At 63.4% G+C, this 21,123-nt stretch overlaps 1 protein-coding gene across 2 annotated transcripts; it reads left to right on the forward strand.

Annotated features, from left to right (window-relative positions):
- Nucleotides 1-688: 688 nt before the first annotated feature.
- CSPG4 (chondroitin sulfate proteoglycan 4) lies at nucleotides 689-20,801 on the forward strand. 2 transcript variants are annotated; one of them, XM_035553795.2, is made up of 10 exons: nucleotides 689-878; nucleotides 9,451-9,614; nucleotides 10,405-13,974; nucleotides 14,204-14,683; nucleotides 14,940-15,116; nucleotides 16,777-16,975; nucleotides 17,095-17,226; nucleotides 17,319-17,473; nucleotides 17,744-17,927; nucleotides 18,311-20,801. In XM_035553795.2, exons 1-10 carry the CDS (start codon nucleotides 785-787, stop codon nucleotides 20,200-20,202), a joined length of 7,047 nt encoding a protein of 2,348 aa, XP_035409688.1. In that variant the 5' UTR covers nucleotides 689-784; the 3' UTR covers nucleotides 20,203-20,801. The 2 variants fall into 2 exon arrangements, with proteins under 2 accessions (XP_035409688.1, XP_050568880.1); XM_050712923.1 differs by lacking the exon at nucleotides 689-878 and adding an exon at nucleotides 4,474-5,657.
- Nucleotides 20,802-21,123: the final 322 nt, after the last annotated feature.

A 21,123-nucleotide genomic window follows, 5' to 3' on the forward strand; every position in this document is an offset into this window, starting at 1 on the left:
GTTGCAAATGCTGCCAAAGACAGCAAAGTCACACCACGGGCCCTAAAGAGGTTAGAAATAAACCAGCAGGGAACAAGCCGTGCGTAATCCATCAGCAAAAGGTGTCTCGGGGGGAAAGGGACCTGAAATATTGACGTCTGAGAGGAAGGAGACTTGTGCTGCACAAGGGCTCAGCGGGAAGCCAGGAGCAGGTTTGTGGAGATGGAGAGAGGGGCTCCAACGTGAGCCAGAGCAGGGTGAGGGCTCACAGGGTGGGGACATGCTGTCACCAAATGGGTTCGAGCTCTCCCAGATGTGTGCACCATCGACTTGGCCCCAGGGAAGGTGGATGCCCGGGGAGAAACCATGAAGCCCTTTTCCCGAGCCATTCCGCCCTGCATCCCACGAGCTGAGCATCACCCTGATGGCCCTAACCCTGTTGTAGGACCCTCAGAGAGCCCCTCCTGCGGGCAGCAGTGGGCAGGAGGCATTGCAGTGGACAGAGAGCACCCAGGAGCACCCCGCTTCGCCCCGCAGCCTGGGCACCCTCAGGACAAGCACCGCTGCTCCTCCCCATGCGTCGCCCCAGCGGGAACAAGGGTGCTTTGAGAGCAGGGTGGGTCAGGGAGCGGGAGGCCACTAGCCCTTTAAGAGGGAAAATTTGTAATCCGAGCGAATTCCTCCTTTCTGACAGGCGGGAGAAGCCGCAGGTCCCTCCCTCGCTGCACTTTATTAAATATAGTAGTAGCGGCAGCCCTCGGCTGGAAGCGGGCGCTGCCAGAGGCTGCTCCGGCCGGGAGGCACCATGGGCACCCGAGGCGGCCCTGCCACGCTGCTGCTGCTGCTGCTGCTGCTGGCCTGCCAGCACGGTCCCCTCCATGCGGGACCCCCGGGCGGAGGTAAGCCCCCGTCCCACCACCCTGCTGCTGGAGCAGCGAGGGACAGGGGGACGCTCGGCGGTGGAGGTGCAGGGCAGAGCGCGGGGCTGGCTGGGCTGGGAGGGAAGGGGACCCAGTGTGAGCACCCCTGGGTGCCCTCCTGGAGGCCAAAGAGCTGCCTGGTTTTGGGCAGGGTGTTTGCAGCCTGTCCCGCTGGAGGATGAGCTGCTGGGGCTGCTCGGCAGGGCTGCTGTGCCCCGTGTCTCCCAGGGAGCTGCACGCCCATGTCCTGCCGGCTGCTTTCCCAAGGGTGCTGGGTGGGATGGGGCCCGTGCGTCTTAGCGGTGCTAAGCAGTGAGGAGGGAGCTGAGCAGCTTCACCAGGGCGTGCTTCACCTCCTGGCTCTGCTCTGTCTATCTGTCTGTCCATCCTGTGCGCCGAGGTGGGCGCAGAACCCAGCATGGGGCACGGGGCTTGCCTTGCACCACAAGGTCTGAGCGCATGGCTCTGGGCACCCCACAGCAGGGTGGGAGCAGTCGCTGGGGGGCTGGCGGTGTTGGGGGACACGAGGGACAGCAGGCACCGTGGTGGGGTCCGGCCACCCCGGGGATGAGTCCTTCCAGCGTGCCCAAAAGCAGAGAGCAGCCCTGGGGCACCTCGCTCTGCCATCCCCGTTTCCTCCCCGGGGAGCAGGTGGCCTCCCAGGACTCGCTCCTCTCCCTCCAGGCTTGTTCCTTCTTTCCTTCATGCACCAAAATATTAGGATGCCTGGCAAGCTGAGTGGAAAGAATCCCTTTGTTAATGAACAGAGTGCTCTTCTTCCTTCCAGCGCTGACCTTTAGGTCCTGGACAGGGCTTCCACCCCGTGGGGCAATCGCCTGCTCCTGTGCGCGGGAGAACTGCAGGGGCTGCCCTGGCACCCTCCGGAGGTGCAGACACCCCTGTGGCATCCCAAAATCACTGGGAGGCCACTGCCAGGCTTGAGCATGGACAAAGAGCAGGCATGGCTTTAATTGGCACTGCCAAAACCCAGAGGTTTGCCCCCAGATACCACCCGAGGCCAGGGCGCGGCTCCAGGGGGCAGAGGACATCTGCTAGCACAGGCCCTTGGGGCTGAGAAGGGGAAGAGGTTTTGCACCAATTTCCTGCCGTGCCCAGCCCGAAATGGGCAGCCTGTGCCCATCAGCTGTATTTCAAAAAGGAAAAACACCAGAAAGTTTCTCCTCCTGCCATCGGAGCGTGAAACTTTGGCAAAGTGCTTAGAGAGGAAAAAGCGCCCGGTCCTCCAGCAAGGCCACCAAAAAACGAGTCCCCCAATCCTCGTGCTGGGGACTCGGTGGGGCCGGGAGCTTCCTGGGAAGGGTGCTGGAGGAAGGGCAAAATGCATCCCATGTCCATCCCTGGGCCAGCTCTGTCACCTGCCTGCCACTCGTGGATATCACCCCCATGCTCGGAGACCTGGCCTCTCCTTGCTCCGACGCTCAGCGAGGGCACCGCGTGCTTTGAGGTCACGGCTCTGGGCAGCTGGAAAAGTTTCCAGCTGATGGGAACGGACAGGAAAAAGTCTGACAGAGGGGGAATGCAAACTGGTATCGTGGGAATCGGGGAGGAATATTCTTGTCTCACTCTTATATTTAGCAGCGGAGGGCTGCAGGCAAATGTATAATAAGCGCATTCCTCCAAGATCGCAGCTCGGGGTTAACCTCAGCCCGGAGGAACTAACGTCAGGTTGCAGGCTGCCCAGGAACACGGCCTCATGGGCTTCGGCGGAGGATGTGTGTCTAAATTAGGCCCCAAGCACAGCTTGGCCACGGCGCAGCCCTTCCCATGCGCCTGCAGGCACCAGGCTCCGCTTCGCTCCTTTTCGGGACTCCCCTGGCGTCAGCAGGCTTGTGGCTTTCCTCAGCCCCCAGCTTTCCACTGGGAAAGCTCCTCAGCTCGGGTTGGAGCCGTGCCCATGTGCCCGAGACTGCCCTGTGTCTGCACACCTCCTGGAGATGTGGAACGAGAGGCTCCTCATCCCCAAACCATGCCCCAACACCTTCCCATCGCCACCGTGCCCATCCCCGTGGCTGGCACAGGGCGAAGGGAAGGGGAGAGCTCAGACCAGGAGCAGTGGGACAGCTTCCCTCCTCCCGAAGCAGATGTTCCTCTGCGCTGCTCCTGGAAAGTCTGCATGAGGACGGAGGCTTTCAGTTAACGCACAGCCCCCAGAGAAAATGGAAGCCCAGAAGAAAGCAGCCTCAAAAAAAAAAAAAAAAGCCACTAGTTACCAAGCTGCTTTCACACAGGTGGATTTTTGGCCAGGCCTGTGCTTACCAAACATGGCCCCAACATCCCCGGACACCAAGCAGCTTGTGCAGGGAGCAGCACTGAAATGGGAGCATCCATGCGGGGTGTCCGAGGGCTCCGCGCCCTTGGGCACACGGCACAGTGCCCCGGGGAACCGCGCTGCGCTCGGCGGTTGCTCTTGGCTGCCTGACAGCCGGACAGACAGCCGGTAGCAGACAGCAAGCACGCTGGGGAAGGGCGGGCACTGCTAAAAACAGCAGAGAAAGCCACGGGGAAAACCACCCGGCCTCAAGGTGGCCGGTCCCAGCACGTGCCCGCCAACCCCGGGGAAATGAAAGCCGCATTCATCCAGTGCCACTGCGCCGAGGGCCCGTGCGTTGCCGTGACTCGAGGGTTATTAAAGGAGCCTTTATGGGCCGTGAGTCAGGGAGGGATGGGCACCGGGTACGTCCCATGCTGCTTTTGCCCAAATCTTGTTTTTCTGGCGGTTGTTTTTCCTCCCGGCCGCATGGTGCCATGCACACCTCCCACAGCCAGCCAACAGTTTGAAGGGGAAACCATGCGGGCAAAGGTTGTTTTGCCTCATCCCATCTCTTTGGTCAAGACGCCTCTCTTTTATTATTTTTGGTTTTGGGGAAAATAAGCCCAATTCCGCACATTTTCAGAGCAGAGCTCTTCCCACATAGACATCTGCCTTGGGATATCAGAGATGTCGTGTCCCATCCCACAGAAACCCGAGGGTCCTGGGGGTCATTTCCTCTGGGAAGCGGGGAACACGAGGCTGCCGGAGCTGAGTTTTGGCCAGCGGTAGCTGTGGCTGAGAACAGCCTCCTGCCCCAGGGGGACCTGCTCACGCCTCCCCGCGCCGCCAGCCCTTCCCCACGTACGTGCTCCCAGCTATAAATAGAGGGCGGGCGGGCAGGCGTTTATTTTCTCTATAAACACCAGCCCTCGGCTTGTTTCTCAGAGATGGGAAAGGCGTGGGGCTGAGAAATCCCGGGCTGGGGTGGGAGGGCAGGGTGGGGAGGGGGCCCCTGACAGCATGAGAAAGGAGAGAGGAAAGATTTCAGCTGCTCTGCTACAGCCAGACCACCCCAAATCCCTTTCCTGGGTGCGCTGGATGGGGAAATTAAACCCGGCAGGTCGCTGCTGGCACAGCTTTGGCATCTCCCCGCTGTGCGCCTGCACGTTTGCTCCTCTGGAGCTCCTCTCCCCCCCCCAGCCCTGAATTTGGCTGGTGCATCCCCGTTGTCCTGGCGCTCCGAGGCCGATCCGTCCCACGCCAGGCTGGGAAGCGGCTGCTGGGAAGCTCTCCAGCGGCGGCCGGGCTGTTTGTTTGCAGCTGCGCATCACTCTGGTAACATCCAGCCCGTCCTGGGTGGATGCTCGGGAGCGTCTCCAAAAGGGGCGCCCGGCTCCGCTGCCCCCGGGGGCAGGTCAGGGTGCGGGGCCATGTCCCCGTGCCCAGATATGGGGCCGTGTCCCCACTCCCAGATAAAGGGACTGGCCGGGCAGCTGGAGCCCCAGCACGGAGCTCACCGCGAGCAGGGTGGAGTTGGGAAAAGTTGGCAGCCAGAAGGCGAGAGGCAGCTCGAGAGAGTGAGGAGAGGGGAAGAAAGAAAGAACAAAACCCATCTTGGGATGGTTTGGAAACCACGTCCTCTGGGGCTGATACAAAATTTCCAGGCCAACTTCTCCTGGCAGCGGGAGATGCAGCGAGCCTGAGTCACGCTGCCGGGGCCGTCACAAAAGCCCCATTTAGCTGCTGGCCTCCCCAAATCCTCCCACTTTCTCCCCCCCGTTCTCCTCCCAGAGCAAAACCTCCAAGCACCTCTTCCAGCTCGGGCTGCCTCCCCGCATCCCTCCGGATCCGTTAGCACACAGAATTAAAGCCTCCCCATCCCGGCCTCCCTGCTCCAGTCTGGGGGGTGCGGCAGGGGTGGGCAGCCCCCTCCCCATGTGCCGGACGCACGGATGCTCATCCCCAGGTGTGACCCACGATGTCACGCTGCGCCCCAGCCACCGGGATGTTTAACACATGTGCAGGGTGTGCTCTTCCAGCTGCACACATGTCCCCAAAGGGGCAGTGCTGGCAGAGCACCCTGGCAATTTTTGGGGGTCCCCGGCACCGTGGCAGTGCTGCAGGGGCAGATGCCAGCGCCGTGCCCTCCCCTCGGTGGCTCCATGCAGAGCAGGGCAGTGCAAGGAATGCCAGCAGCACTTGGGCTGCTTGAATCATGGCAAAATTATGCTGGGGAAGCGAGGGCTGGAGTGGCGAGCCTGCGGCCAAGGCTGCTGGACCCATTTCACAGCAAAGCGCTGCGCCGCCTTCCTCCTGCCGGGGCCGTGCGGGCCGAGCGGGGGCCATGGCTGCGCCTGACCCCGAAGTCTGTGGGCTGCAGAAAGGCATTTTTGTGCGGGAGCCAGGGCAGGAGAGCGGGGAGGCAGAGAGGGAGAACAGCTGGGAAGGAACTGCAGCAACAAACACAGGCGGAGGCTCTCGTGGAGGTAGGGGCGGGTGCTGTGGGGCGAGCAGGACGTGCAGGGGAGAGCACGGTGCGTCTTCCCTGGGGGTCTCCTCCAGCGGCCAAAAAAAGGGGGTGGCGAGGCTCCTCCGCAGCCGGCAGCGTTATCAGAGGCGGCTCTGCTCTCTGCTTTCCAGCAATCCCTGCTGCGCTTGGAAAGTGAGGGCGGGAGCGAGGAGCAGAGCCCCGCTCCCTGGTCCGGCTGCAGCGGGGTTTGGGAAGTGCGCACGGCCCTGGCACGAGGCCATGGGAGCCGTGCTCGCAGCCTGCAGGAGAAAACACAGGAGCAGGGATGAGGAGGAAAAGCCTTCCTCCATGCCACGGGCTCTCACCGGTGCCAGCAGGGGGGGGAAATGAGGCAGCAGCTCCTCCAGCTGCCCCAAAAACTTGCTGCAGGACATCCCCGAGGTCCCCATCGAGCTTGGATGCTCAGGGCCAGCTCCCACGCCGCCCAACCCTGTTGCATGGGGATTTCCCCGCTGTACCCATCTGGGGTCTCGTCAGCCCTGCAGCCGGCAGCCCCCAGCCCCCGCCACACATCCCCAGAGGGGGCTTTGGGGCCCCCTGCTCCCAGCCGAGCCGCAGCCAAACCCCGGGGCCTCTGCGCACCGGCTGTGTTTGCCTTAGCCCGCCTCGCAGGCTGCTCATTTCCTTCCCCGGCCATAAATAAAACCACGCCGTAAAACGAAGGGAATGTGGAGCATAATGCAGCCTTTCTCCGAAAAGCCCATCAGAGGCTCAGGGCAGGCGGGGACCTATTCCTCCCGCCGAGCCCCCTCTTGTCCCCAGCCCCATCCCGCAGCTCCTGGGGAGGACGAAGCCGGGGGCCACCCACGGCGGAGGCAGGAGGGCTGGGCGAGCCCGCTGCCTTATAAAGTCACCAAAACCCTGGCCCCGAGTGCCTGGGAGCCCGCTGACGCTGCGGAGGAGGAATGCACCAGGCTGGGGCGTCCCGGAGTAGAGGCTGCCAGCAAGGGGCTCGCCAGCCCCGGCACACAGGGGCCGCTTGTTCGGGGCGAAGCACAAACACCGGGCTGTTGATGGGGACAAGGAGCCCTCCCTCCACACCTGATTTTCCACCCCAGGAAGGCCGGGGCAGGGAAGGGCTGAGGACACAGAGAGCCTTTCAGGTGGGGTGTGCGCGCACGATGCACCCCCGGCCCCCGCCCTGGAGCTGGGGGTGCAATTAAAAGGTTGCTTTAACGAATTCCAGTCCCCTCCCTGCAAACACAGGCGGGCGCACGGCCCCTTCCTGCTCGGGCGGCCTGAATGAAGCCTTGTTGAGCAGCCAGCCTGCCTTCCTCTGGGCAGGTTTTCCTCCGCTCGTCCTCAGCATCCTTCCCAGCGGGGACGCGGTCCCCAACACCCCAGGCACAGGGGAAGGGTGTGTGTCCCCCTGCCACAAGCACTGCTTGTCCCAGCGCTGTCCCCAGGCACTAGAAAACAGCCGGAGGGGCCCAAGCAGCTGTGTTTTCGATGGAAAGGGGACGAGGCAGGGGGAAGCAGGCCAGGGCATCCCAGACCCGGCGCATGGCCGGCGGCTGGGGCGGGCGCCCAATGCGCACAGAGCCCTTGCTTGTTCGCCTGGCCCCAGAGGAGCGGAGCACGCCCGGGGTTTGCTCAGAGCCTGGCTTTTGGCTTTCCTCCTTGTTATTTTCAATGAAAAAAAAAAAAAAGAAAAAAAGAAAAAAAGAGAAAAGAAATAAAAAGACAGTGCAGCCTATAATCTGCTGGCTGCTGGCCGGCTGCTCGGAAACTGTGACGGGGGCTCCACTCGCCTCCGCAGCCGCCTTTCTATGGGGCTGGCGAGGCGCAGGGCAGCGATTTCCTGCGGGACCCTGCAGCTGGGAACGGGAATTATTTTTAGCCGGGGGGGAACGGGGCGGCCAGGGGCTTGCCCCCGGATGCGAGGATTTGCTTCTCTCCACGTGGGGTGCAAGGGCCAGCCGGGGCATCCCCTTCTGGGGACAAGACGGCACATTTGTCACCCTCGGCTTTAAACCACGGTCCTGACAGCCTGCTGCAAGATGTGAGAGCTGCCTTCGAGCACCTCCTGGCCGGGCTGTGTAGCAGAGGGGTGCTGCAACAAGGTTTGAAGACAAACAGCAGTAACTCGCATCGCTCTGCTGCCGAAGAAAAATCCCAGCGCCTTCTGCAACGGGGCAAGGGTCCCCTCCCCTGCAAGCAGCATCCCTCCCCTGGGCATCGGCGCTTTTGGCAGCCTTGCGCTGTTTTTCAGCAACATCTGAAAGCCACGTTTGTTGGGCTAGGGGAAGCCACAAAAGCAAAGGCTCGGTGGGAGCTGGAGCCATGCACGCACATGGGGGAAAGCTCGGTGGGAGCCAGCACGGAATGTGCAGGCGAGGTCTCCTGGGGCCCAAATGCAATGCGGGCGTGCGTGCCTGCGTCCCATGCCTGTGCAGGGAGAGGGAAAAGCCTTTTGCAATGTGCTGCGTCCAGCGTGGTGCCAGAAGGGCCATCGGGCTGGTTTTGCAGAGACCAGCAGCGGGAGGGAGCAGGTCGGGAGAGGACTGCAAGGCTCCGGGAGTCACTGGCTCGGGTGAGGAGGACGAGGAAGCCAAAGTGACACTTGCCAACGGCATGCACAAGGACCAGGAAATGAGCAGGCTTGAGTAAGACGTGCTGGCAACCCTGAGCGAGCGGCTGGCCGTTAAAGCGGGCGTTGGATATTTCCATGCTGCCATTCCCGCCCTGCCCAGCGCGGGTGGGGTAAGGCTCCTTGCCATGCCCTCACTGCTCTCCCGGACCCCAGCAGAAAGCTGAGGCCCTTCCTCTGCCCTCAGAGGTGGGATTTGGCGTCTGGGCAAGGAGGGCTGCAAGTTCTGAGGCCGCTCGGCTGTCCCCAAATCGCTCAGACTGGAGACGCTCCATGGAGAGCCCAGAGGAGCATCCCTCCACAGGGCACAGCCTGACCAAAAAGCACAAAAAGTCGCCTAAACCTCACAGAGCGTGGCCTGAAAACATGAGTTCCCCCCCTCCCAGCACATCCTCCCCAGACTTTTACATCCTACAGGTCTCGACAGAGTTAATGCTTCATCCCGCAGGCGCGGAGCTAACGGTGCAGGGAGTGCCGCGGCGCGGGGCCACATCCAGCATGTGCTCTGCACACGGGTGCAGTGCACACACATGCATTTAGCCAGTGAGCAAGCACCACCGCTGTAAAATTAAGCTGTGCCATGCTGTGGTTACCTCGTGCTTTTCCTCCTGCCAGCGCCCTGTGACACAGTCCCTGGTCTCCCGACCGCATGCCATTGTGCTGAGTCTGCTGAGGGCTTGCATACGCTGGGTGCTGAACGCCTTCCAGCGGCAGCTCCAGCCGAGCACGCTCCCACATCCACATATGGGTTGCACACACGCACTGCACGCATTTATTCCTCCGGATCTGTCAGAGCCGCTGCCTCCGGGGCGAACCTTAGCAGCAGTTCGACGCTACGGGGAGCTGTTTGAGAACGGTGCTGAGCGGGGAGAGGATTTGCATGGCAAGGTTTCCCATTCCTCCCGAGGGGCACGGGGGTGTCCGAAATGGACAGGACTCCTTAGGCTAACAGCACACCTCCCTACACGTGTTCAGGGGCAGGCTGGAGGCTGCAGCCTTCGGGCCCCATCGCGTGGCCGGCGCTGGAGAATGCAGCTCCCAAACGCGCAGCTCAGCGAGGGAAGGGGCCTGGGAAGGGGGCTGAAGGCTCACAGCACCCACATGGCCAGGGCTGAGGGTGTCTTTCCCTGCCTGACTCTCTCCTTTCCCCCCTCCGCAGCCTCTTTTTTCGGGGACAGCTACGTGGAGATGCCGCTGGCGGACGCCTCGCGCACGGTGCGGCTGCGGCTCCAGCTCTACACCAGCCAGGGCAGCGGGCTGCTCTTCCTGGCTGCCGGGCAGCCCGACCACCTCCTGCTGCAGCTGCGAGCCGGCACCCTGCAGGTTGGTACCGCAGCTCCCCGAGTCCCTTCGGGGATATTAAAGACAGGGAAACAGCCCCCAGGTAGGGAAGCTCGGCCATGGGAAGCATCTTGGACACCCTGATGCCAGCACCCTGTGCTCATTGCATGCTCAGACATGGCACTGAGCACCCTGGAGTGCGAGGGGTTGGGGAAGGGATGGGCCAAGAGGACCAGAGAAATGAGAGGTCTCCACCCAACGCCCCCATTCCACCGCAGGCCGAGCACAGCTGGGATGTGGGAAGGGAGCGGGACAGAAGAACAAAATTTCCTCTTGTGGTTACACGGGGCTGGTGCCCACCAAAGAGGAAAAAAAGCAGGGAGCATCCAAGGAACACATCCCTGCTTCCCCGGAAGCTGCTGGGCTGGGCCACGGACCACATCTGAGCACCAGCAAGCAGCTGGCCGGAGCTCCCCAAGGCAGAGCGCGTGTCTCAGGGCCCGCTGGCCAACCCTCTACTTAGGGAGGCTCCGGGCTGCTGCTCGTGGGGACGGTGCCCACCCCATTTCTGGATTATAGAGCGGACACATGCAAGCCTGCTATTTCCCCTGCCAGTCCCCAGGCTGACGGCTGGCGGGGCTGGGAGCAGCCCAGGCTGTGGGGAAGGGGCTGGGAGATGGAGGAGCACGCAGGGGCAGAGCAGGGCAGGGCACGTGGCAGTGAGCAGAGGGACCACAGCGTTCCTAAAACCCCAGGGATGGGTCCACGCTTTGTCAGGAGGGTGCTGTGCACGAGCCCAGGTGCTGACCCCGCTTGGTTTCCTTCCCCCAAGGCCAGGCTGCGGCTGGGCTCGGAGGAGGTGACGCTGCAGTCGCCAGTGGAGCTGCAGCTGGACAACCTGGCGGTGCACGACGTGGAGCTGCTGGTGGAGGACGGCAGGATGACGCTGACCATCGACGGCCTCTTCAACAGCTCCGTGGACATCCCGGGGCCCGTCCGGGAGCTGGACATTCAGTACGGCCTCTACGCTGGTGGCACCGGCGGCCTCAACCTGCCCTACCTCGCCGGGGCCAGCTCACCCTTCAGAGGCTGCCTCCACTCAGTGACGTTCAACGGCCTGGATGTCCTCTCCCCGCTGTCCTCCGATAGCAGCTCCAAGGTCTTCCATGAGGTGCAGGAAGGCTGCAGCATGCAGTTCTCTGCCGAGCCCGAGGACCCCTTCGGGTTCCTGGGGCCACAGTCGTACGTGGCATTCCCCACGTGGGACGCGAGGGAGGAAGGGACCGTCGAGTTTGTGGTCACTACAGATGTCACCCACGCACCCCTCATCTACCACGCGGGCACAGAGGATGACTTCTTCTACCTGGAGGTCTCCAACGGGCGCCTGAGGGGCTTTGTCAACAAAGGGAACGGCGTTGTCGTCCTGCACAACAATGTCTTCATCAGCGACAAGCAGCAGCACTACGTCAAGGTCTACACAGGCACCCACAAGCTTGAGATCCTGATCGACTACTATGCCTCCTCCACGTCCAACCGGGGCATCAACAACTACCTGGACCTTCGGGGAAACCTCTTCATCGGAGGGCTGAACGAAAAGGCCTTGCAAGGGCTGAGAGCGCACCGCCTTGCCTTCACATCGGCGGGCACCATGAGCAACACTTCCTTTGTTGGCTGCTTGGAGGACCTGCGGATAAACCTGCAGAGGAAGAGCCTGCAGGATGCTGTGCTGACGAAGAACATCGTGGCTGGCTGTGGGAAGTCGGACCACGACTATGAGGACTACGAGGAGGCGTACGAGCAGGACGAGGCGCCCACCTCCCCTCCGCCGGACACCTGGCCAGCGGTGGAAGCGTGCCGGCCGGACAGCAGCTTCCCACCCGCCTTGGCCAACATCAGCAGGCTGCTGCATGTCAGCCCCCTCGTCCTCTCTGAAGGGGGCACGGCCTATCTGGAGTGGAAACACGTCCAGCCAACGGTCGACTTGAGCCTTGCAAACATCCGTCCATCCCAAATCCTCTTTACCCTTGCCGGCGACCCTCGGCATGGCCAGCTGGAGCTGGATGTCCCCGGGTCCAGGAGCAGGAAGAAGTTCACCTTGCTGGACGTCGTGAATCGGAAAGTCCGGTACACCCATGATGGCTCCGAAGCACCCATGGACCAGCTGGTGCTGGAGGTGACAGTGGCCGCCCAGCAGGGCGTCCCCGAGTGCCTGCGGCAGGGGCAGAAGTACGTGCTGCCCATCATGGTCAGCCCCACCAACGACGCCCCGCAGGTGATCTTCCCCCACGGGAACCAGATGACCATCCTGACACACACGCGGAGGCACCTGAGCACGGACACCCTGCAGGTGCTGGACGACGACACCTCCTGTGACGACCTCGAGTTCCAACTGCACGGCAGCCAGCGGCTGGACGAGGGCTACGTGGAGTATGACTTCCAGCCTGGCGTGCCCATCGAGGAGTTCTCCTGCAGGGACCTGGAAGCAGGCAACGTAGTCTATGTGCACCAGAGCGGGACAGACTTGCAGCTCACCTTCCAGGTGAGCGACGGCTCCGTCCCGAGCCCCGTTGCCACCCTGAGGATCCTGGCCATAGAGCCCGACATCCGCCTGCGCAACAACACCGGCCTCTCCGTCTCCCAAGGAGGGGCTGCACGCATTTCCACAGCCAACCTGTCCGCCGAGACGAACGCCGTGAAGCAACGGGTGTCCATCCTGTACAGCCTCACGGAGCCCCTCAGGTATGGCGAGGTCCAGAAACAGGGGAGCACGGGAGGGGAGTGGAAAAGAGTCGAGTCCTTCCAGCAGCAAGACCTGGAGCAAGGGCGCATCCAGTATTTCAGCACAGATCCAGAGCACCGGCTGGAGGATGTCGTGGAGAAGCTACGATTTGACGTCCAGGTGGGCCAGAAGGTCTTGCCAAACAACACTTTTCTCATAAGCATTAAAAGAGCCACCATTAAGATGAAGACCATGGTCCCCCTCCAGATGAAGAACAAGCGGCACAAAAACATCACCAGCAAGGAGCTGGAGGCGATGCTGGAAGACCCAAACTCTGCCCCGGTCCCTTTCCGCTATGTGATCATTCAGGCCCCCAGGAAGGGAAACCTGGAGCTGCTGGGCAGCAGGCTGACCGAGGGCTTCGCATTCACCCAGGAGGACCTGCAAAAAAACCGCCTGAGCTACAGCGCGACCGTCAGGAACTCCCAGCAAGCTGAGGACGCCTTCCAGTTCCACGTGCGCGCCGGTGAACAGCACTCTCCCGTGTACACCTACCCCATCAGCATCGGGGGGGACCCCGACGCGCCGGACCTGACCAACGTCCTGCTGACGGTGCCGGAGGGGGGCCAGGCTGTCATCTCCAAGGACCACCTGTTCGTGCAGAGCCTGAACAGCATGGACTACCTCTACGAAGTGATCGAGGGGCCAGCCCACGGGAGGCTGGCGTGGGCCGCGTCCCTTGGCAGGGCGTCCGGCGAGGAGATCACGGAGTTCACCAACGACGACATCCTGCACCGCCGGCTGCTGTACCAGCACGATGACTCCGAGACGCTGGAGGACGACATCCCCTTCGTAGCCACCAGGCAGGGCGAGGGCAGCACCGAGCCTGAGGCGGAGGAGGTGAGAGGGGTTTTCAGGGTCTCCATCCAGCCTGTCAACGACCATACCCCCGTACGGGCGGTGAGCAAGGTGTTCAACGTGGTGCGCAATGGGCAGCACCTGCTGACAACGGACGACATCGCCTTCACCGACAAGGACTCGGGCTTCTCCGACGTGCAGCTGGTGCTGGCCAGGAGGGACATCTTGTTTGGCAGCATCGTGTCCGTCGACGACAGAAGCCACCAGCTCTATCGGTTCACCCAGGATGACCTGAGGAAGAAGAAGATCCTCTTTGTCCATTCCGGGGCTGACCGGGGCTGGATCCAGCTGCAGGTCTCAGACGGCCTCCACCAGACCACGGCCCTCCTGGAAGTGCAGGCATCAGAGCCCTACATCAAGATAGTCAACAACACCGGCCTTGCCATCCCCCAGGGGAGCCAGGGGAGCATCGACGCCTCCGTCCTCAGCCTGGAGACCAACATGGACATCAGGTCAGACGAGGAGATACGGTTCCTGATCACCGCCCCGCCGAGGTGGGGGGCCGTGCTTAGAGGGGGGCAGCCGGTTATGGCTTTCTCCCAGAGGGACCTGCTGGCAGGAGAGGTCTCCTACCGCCACAACGGGAGCAGGAACGCCCGGGATGAGCTCCAGTTCACCGTGGAAGCAAACGAGGTGGCGGTGGAGGACACGCTGGCCATCACCATCTTCCTGGACACCCACCCAAGCCCCCTGCACGTTGTCAACAACAAGGAGATACATGTCTTCCAGGGGGAGGCAGCTGAGATCAAGCAGGAGCACTTACTGGTGAGTATCCCCCTCTCTGCTTGTTCCCCAAAACCCACATCACCTCCCCAGACACCAGACTTGGGGGGGGGGGGGCTATTTAACACCCACCTGCAACGACCAAAGGATTTGTGCCCGCGCCAGGCTTTGCCCAGGGGCAGAGCCCAGGTCTGGCTTTGCCATGACCCTCAGAGCAACCCCTGGCAAATGTCGGCCCCACACTCACACCGTGCCTCCCCCATGCTCCCAGGTGGCCCACGAAGAGATCCCCCCCCAGGACATTGTCTACCTGGTGAGCAGCCCCCCGGCCTCCGGCTTCCTGGTGATGGTTCAGCACGGCCGGGACTCGGACGAGCCGCCCAGCCTCGACCCCGTGCAGTCCTTCACCCAGGAGGACATCAACAGCGGACAAGTCCTCTACCTGCACTCCAAGCCGGAGGAGGAGCGGGACCACTTCGTCGTGGATGTCACAGCAGGGGGGGCAGACCCCCTGGAGGGGGTGGCAGTGAGCCTCAGCGTGCTCCCCGCCACCATCCCCCTGGACGTCGGCAACATCACGGTGCCGGGAGGAGGCTCCGCCATCCTCTCCACGGCCGTCCTCAACATCCCCAGTGACTACTTCGTGGCTCGTGGCGTGGAGTTCAGGGTGCTGGAGCCCCCCCGCTTCGGCACCCTCCTGAACACCAAGCGGCCCGAGGAGGGGATGCTGCAGAGCTTCACCTGGAGCGAGGTACGGGGCTGGGGCCACCGGGAGGCTGCAGGGGGGCTGCCCCTGGGATGGAGGGTTTTAGGGTGGCAGGTTCACCCCATCCAGGTCTGGTGTGGTGGGGGGAAAGCCCAAACCCAAAGCTGGGGGCCACGGGGAGGGGATGCGGGCAGAGCACCGGTGCCAGCCCCTCTCCCTATCGTGGTGCCGGGGCCGTGCCCAAGGGCTGCCCCCCTCCGCGCCCCACAGCCGGGCCCTTCAGCCAGCCCCTGCCCCGCAGGTGGAGAACCAGGAGGTCCAATACAGGCAGGACGTGGCCCGGGCTCGGGCCGACAGCTTCACCCTGGTGGCCAACGCCTCCGACAGCGGCCGGCAGAGCCAGCCCCGCACCATCTTCGTGGCCATCGCGCCCCGGCGCACGGCGGGGCCCCGGCTGCGCATCAACGCCGGGCTGCAGGTAAGGGGCTGCGGGGGGGGCACCGGTAAACAGGGGCGGGGGCCGGCCTTGGAAGGGCTTCTCCCACTCCGACTCCTCCTCTTCCTCCTCCCCCGGCGATGCTGAAGCTATCCACAAGGTGGGAGCATCGCCTCGCTGCGGGTGCTGCTGGCGGCTGGCTCACGCAGCGGGGTTCAGGCGGGTTTCTCACCGCTCCTCACGCCCTGCTTCCCTAGCCCCCCCTCTCCCACCCCAGCAGGGATACCCCAAAGGAAGGCGGAGAGGGGCTGCCCCGCAAAGTTTCGGGTCCCCATCCGCAGCCAGCCCATGGTCTGCCCATGCTGCCCTCGACCCCAAAGCCCCCCCCAGCCCAGAAAAGGCAGCCCCCCTCCAGCAAATCCCTTTTGTAGGGCACTGAGCCCTGCTCTGCCCCAGCTGTGCCCAAACCCCTGCAGGGTTGGGTTAACCCCTCCTCTGCCTCGCAGCCAGCCCAGCAGCACGGTCACTCAGAGAAGCTCTACCTTCCCTCCCAACCTCTATAAAACCATCAAAAGACAGGAAAAAAAATAATAATAATAATAAAAAATACACCCAGAAGCACAGGTTTGTCCTGCGCAGGACAAAGCAAGCAGCGTGCAGGAGGGGCCGCGCGTGTGTTTGTGCTCCCAGAGAGATGACTTCAGCGTTTAAAGGTCAGCCCGGGCCCGGCACGGAGATTGCACAAAGCTTCCCCTGCTGCACGCACACCAGTGGCAGGGTGCAGAGTCCACACGGGCAGGATCAGGCCCCGCGGGCTGCAGTCCCTCCTGCCAGGAGGGTGGCTGGATGCCACCAAGGGAGGTTTCTGCTGCCCTCTGCGCCGCGCTGCCGTGCTGCCGGCGCCGTTTCGCTGCCTCCACGCCAGCTCTCCCAGAGCGCAGAGGTGACACGGAGTGTGAGCAGACATAATAAGCCAGAAAAGGAGGGCAGGAGTGCAGCTTTAATAATTCAGAGCGGATGTGGGGCTCGGTGTGCTCGGCCCCGCTCAGCAAGGCTGCCCCCGCGCAGCACTTCCCCCATCCCGCCTCCCCAAAGCTGCGCTTCCCGGCCTCTCTCCCCCAGTCCCGCGGGGGCTGCTGATGGATTTGATTTCACTGCCGGCACCCACACCCACTCAAGAAATGTTTGGGGATCGGCCAGCTGGAAAGTGAGGAAAACAGCTAAGATAACCCGACGCAGCTGGCTCTGGGGAGGGTGTGCAGGACCTGACATCGCAGGAATAATCCTAATCCTGGTGTCTGCGGGACAGGGATGGGGCAGGGGATTAGGAACGGGGCATAGTGCTGCCCCCTGCTCACCTTCATCCCCCTGCAGCCCCAGCAGAAGGAGCCCCAGGGACTGAAAAGCCCCTTGGGGAAGGCAGGTGCTGTGGGATCATGGTGGCAGTGTCCCTGGACATGGGTGGCACGGCCGGCTGCGGGGCGGCACGGGCAGCACGCACCCTGTACGTGCCGGGAAACATGGGCACGGGGTGATGCAGGGCTTGGGAGGAGGCCAGGGCACGGGTGCTTTGCCCAGCAGATGCACAAGGAGCCCTTGTGTGGCGCAGACATGCCTCCTGGTGCAAGGCACCAGCACTCAGGGACGGGCTGGGGATGGCCGGGGTGCCCCGGGGGGGTTACAGCCTCTCCCTGTCCCCCAGCTGCGGAAAGGTGCCACGGCCACCATTGGCCCCCAGACCCTGCGTGCCGAGGACGAGGACAGCCCGGCGGCGGAGGTCACCTTCTCCATCCAGCCCCCAGTCAATGGCAAGGTGGTGCTGAGGCCGGCGCCCAGCGTGGAGGTGCGGCGCTTCACCCAGGCGCAAATTGACAGCGGCCTCGTCCTCTTTGTGCACCAAGGTACGGCCAGGACGAGGCATCCCCTGGCACCACACCTGTCCCCAAGCCCTGTGGCACCGAGGTCCCCCTCGTGCCAGGTTAGGGGGCTGCCCCGTGCCCCAGCTCCGCACTTTCTGCAGGGCCCCTGGATGGAGGCTTCGCCTTCGACCTGTGGGACGGCGAGAACCTGTCCCCTGGGCACTTCTTCCTCGTCAGGGCACAGGGCGAGGAGCTCAGCCTGGCCAAGAAGCAGAGCCTCACCCTCTGCCCAGGTGGGTAGGGGGCAGCACGTGGGGGTCCCGGCAGCCGGGCTGCTCTGGGGGCAGAGGGGCAGGGTTGATGTCCCCCCCGGCATGTTTTCCAGGTGCTCTGCAACCCCTCACGAGTGAGAACCTGCAGGTGGTGAGCAGCAGCCCTGCCAGCCCCACGGCCCTCTACTACAGCATCGAGCAAGCCCCGCGCCTTGGCCGGCTGCGCACCGCCCGCGGGGACGAAGTCAGGAACTTTACCCAAGCCCAGGTGAGGTCTCGCCTCCTCCAGGAGACCCTCCGTCAGCCCCGCAGCTCGGGGGTCCCACCCCATTTGCTGGGTGGAAAGCTCCTGCCAGAAAGGTGCCTTCTTGGTGGAGCCAAACCAAGTCCCCACGGTGCCCACGCCGGCTCCAGCACTGGCACCAGCAGTGAGTCACACCACGGCAGCCAGAAATGAGATGGGTCATGGCATCACGGCATCATCCGCTGGGGTTATTTTGCCATTAAGCAGAAATGAGCGAGCTTTCTTCCCTCCTAGGTGGATGGCGGGATGATCTTCTACCAGCACGAGATGCCACAGGAGCCCTTCTGGCTCGCCCAGGACGCCATCCGCTTCCGCGTGGTGTCTCCGACCTCCATCTCCGACTCCTTCATCCTGCTCGTGCTGATATCATTCGAGGCGAATTGTCCCCAGCGCTCGACTCAGTTATGGAGAAATGCAGGTAAAAAAAACACGGAAAAATCAGCCCGGGGGGTGGTGCGGAGTGTGGCTGGAGGAGAAGCAAGGGACAAACAAGTTCTCCTGAGGTTTGCACAATGCTCTCACTTGGGCAGGGAGGGGAGGATTGTGCAAACGTCAGGAGAGGCTGTTTGTCTGAAGGAAAAGCACAATTGTACAACTTCCCATGCTCCCTCCAAGCATGAGCTCTGATACCACACCGACATCTGACAAACCACATCCATCCTTTGCTGGCCCTATCCACGCAGTGCCTTCCTCCTGTTGTCTTGCCAGCCTTATCAATCCAATTTTCCTCCTCCATCCCTCTCCGTTTCTTCACATCCCTCCGTTTCTGATGCCGCTTTGGGTTTTCCCTCCTTCTCCCAGGCCTCCGGCTCGCCAGGGCTGAGCGGGCAGAGATCGGCACCTCGCTGCTGGACGCGTCCAACCTCCTGAGCCAAGTCTCGGTCCCCGAGAGGGCCGCGCACGATGTCGTCTTCCTGGTGACGGGGCTGCCTCTCCACGGGCAGCTCTCGGTGGCCGGCGTGGTGCTGGGGCAGCCGCAGCCCTTCTTCCTGCAGTCAGACCTGGCCGCCGGACGCCTGGCCTACATCCACGGCGGGGACACTGCCTCTGAAGACCGCTTCCAGTTCCAGGCTTGGCTCCGGCCCCAGGCGCAGCAGTCCCTCCGTCCTCCCCGCCACGGGGCGCTCATCTCTGAAGCTTTCAACATCACGGTGAGCGGCGGCGGCGGGAAGCCACCACGGGTGGTGAAGCAGCGCCGAGCACTGCAGGTCCTGCACGGCTCCATCGTGACCTTGTCCCGGGAGTACCTGGACGTGGCCGAGCTGGAGGGCTCCCCGGAGGACGTGGTCTACACCCTGCTCCAGAGACCCCTCGCTGGCCACCTGGCCAACGCACACAACCCTCAGGTGGCCATCGAGCGCTTCACCCAAGCAGACATCAACGCCGGCCACGTGGTGTTCGTCACCACCACCAGCAGCAGTGTCCCCGAGTCCTTAGCCCTGAGCCTGTCTGACGGCCACCACCTGGCCGCCCTGACCTCGCTGGAAGTCGTGGTGCTGCCTGCAGCGAGCCCGGTGCCACTGGAGGTGCCCCAGGAGGTGAACAGGGCCACCCTGACCCCCCAGCACCTCCCGGGGGAGGGCGATGCCCTGTACAGGATCACCAGGGACCCGAGGTTTGGCCAGGTGCTGGTCAACCAAAAGCCGGCGCAGGGCTTCTCGCAGGCGCAGCTGGACCACGGGGAGGTGACTTTTACCTTCACCCAGCTCACCTCTCCCCAGGACAGCTTCCAGTTCCTCGCCACATCGCGGGGAGTGAACAGGAGCGGGGAAGTGAACGTCACCGTCCGCGCCCTGGTGACGGCTCGGCCGGGGAGCGTGTGGCCACGGGGCACCACAGCCCTCCTGGACACCCGCATCCTCGACGCGAGCGAGCTGGCCAACCGCACCAAGAGCGTGCCGGTCTTCAGGATCCGCGGGTCGCCCCACAGCTGCCGGCTCGTGAGGGTCTCGGTGGACCCAGGGCAGCCCCCAAGCCCGATCGAGACCTTCAGCCAGAGGGAGCTGGAGCAGGGGCTGGTGGGGCTGGAGGTGCTGGACGCCGGGGACACCCGCCAGCACCCGCAGAGTGACAGCTTCCTCTTCGAGGTGGCGGCTGCCGGCGTGCCACCAGCGCTGGCAGCCCTGGAGTACATCACTGAGCCCTACAACGCCTCGAAAGCCTACGGTGTCACCCTACTTGTGGCCCCACCAGCGCCGTCGTCCCCGGTGCCGTGGCCCCAGGGCACAGCGCAGAGCGGCCCCAACGCCAGCGAGGTGGGCATGGTGCCCCCCAGCGCCTGGCCGGGCCCCGGGGCCACTGCCAGCCCCAGCCCCGTGGAGGGGGGCACCTTCCTCAGCTTCATCGAGGCCAACATGTTCAGCATCATCATCCCCATCTGCCTCATCCTCCTGCTGCTGGCTCTCATCCTGCCGCTGCTCTTCTACCTGCACAAGCGCAACAAGACGGGCAAGCACCACGTGCAGGGCACCCCGTCCTCCAAGGCGAAGAACGGGGCTGTGCCGGAGCAGGAGACCTTCCGGAGGACGGACCCCAACCAAGGCATCCCCCTAACGACTGTCAACTCCCTGGAGGGCAAGGGCGCGGGTCCCCCGCCTCAGGGCACGGGTCCTGGGGTGCCACCAGACCCCGAGCTCCTCCAGTACTGCCGGACATCCAATCCCGCCTTGAAAAACAACCAGTACTGGGTGTGAGGGGCTCAGGCGTGGGGGGCACAAGCGGCCGGACCCCCCCAGACCACCCCAGAGCATCACCATCACCGCTGCCTCCTTCTGGCTCGCCTCCTCCTCCCTGGGAGCCGGCACCGCGTGGGCGCAGGAGGACCCCGGGGATGGGGGGGCTGCCAGCGTGGCCCACCCAGGAGCCCCGAATCTCCAGACAGCTTTGGGCAGGGGGGCACTGCAAGAGGGGAGGGGGGGCAAAAGGCCGGCGCAGCCCTGGGGTGCTCACCAGGGACACCCAAGGGTGCTGGGGGGAAGTGGGGGGGCCCGGCGCGGGCGAGCAGCTCTGGGCGCGAGAGGGAGGATGACGAGCGGCTTGCACTGAGTCAGGCTTGGGATGAAGTTGCCCAAATCCCCCAGGGCTAGGCGGGCTGAGGCACTGGAGCAGAGGCTCGGAAAAACCCCGTGGCCAACGCCGAGGGACTCCAAGGGGTCCCCACCCACTTGGAAAAAAAGGCTCGGAAGCCGGAAAGAAGAGCAGGACACGGGACCTGACATGTTTTCCCACTGTATACGCCAGGATGGCAGAAGTGCAGGGAATAAAGTGCCTTTTCCCGAGGGGCATCCCAAAATCGGTCTGCCCTAGCCGCATCCCTCCCAGCGCTGCTCCTTGCCAAGCCCGGCGAGCTGCAGAGCAACATTTGGAGGTGGCAGGCCAAGCCCCGGGCTCTGGCTCAACTTTTCCCCGGGCTGACGGCCTGAACGCTTAAATAGAAATTATCCAAGGAAAAACTGAGTGCTGGGCTCAGGATGGGGCCCAACAAAAACACCCCGCGGGGCTGCAGCCGAGAGCCTCCTGGCGGGGCACCTCCTGCTCTCAGCATGCTGCGGCGAGGCTGAAACGCCCCCGGGATGTCCCAAATCCCCTTCCATCGCAGACAAATCACTCTGGGG

This window comes from Cygnus atratus, chromosome 11 (genome assembly GCF_013377495.2).
Source record: "Cygnus atratus isolate AKBS03 ecotype Queensland, Australia chromosome 11, CAtr_DNAZoo_HiC_assembly, whole genome shotgun sequence".
Lineage (NCBI taxonomy): Eukaryota > Metazoa > Chordata > Aves > Anseriformes > Anatidae > Cygnus > Cygnus atratus.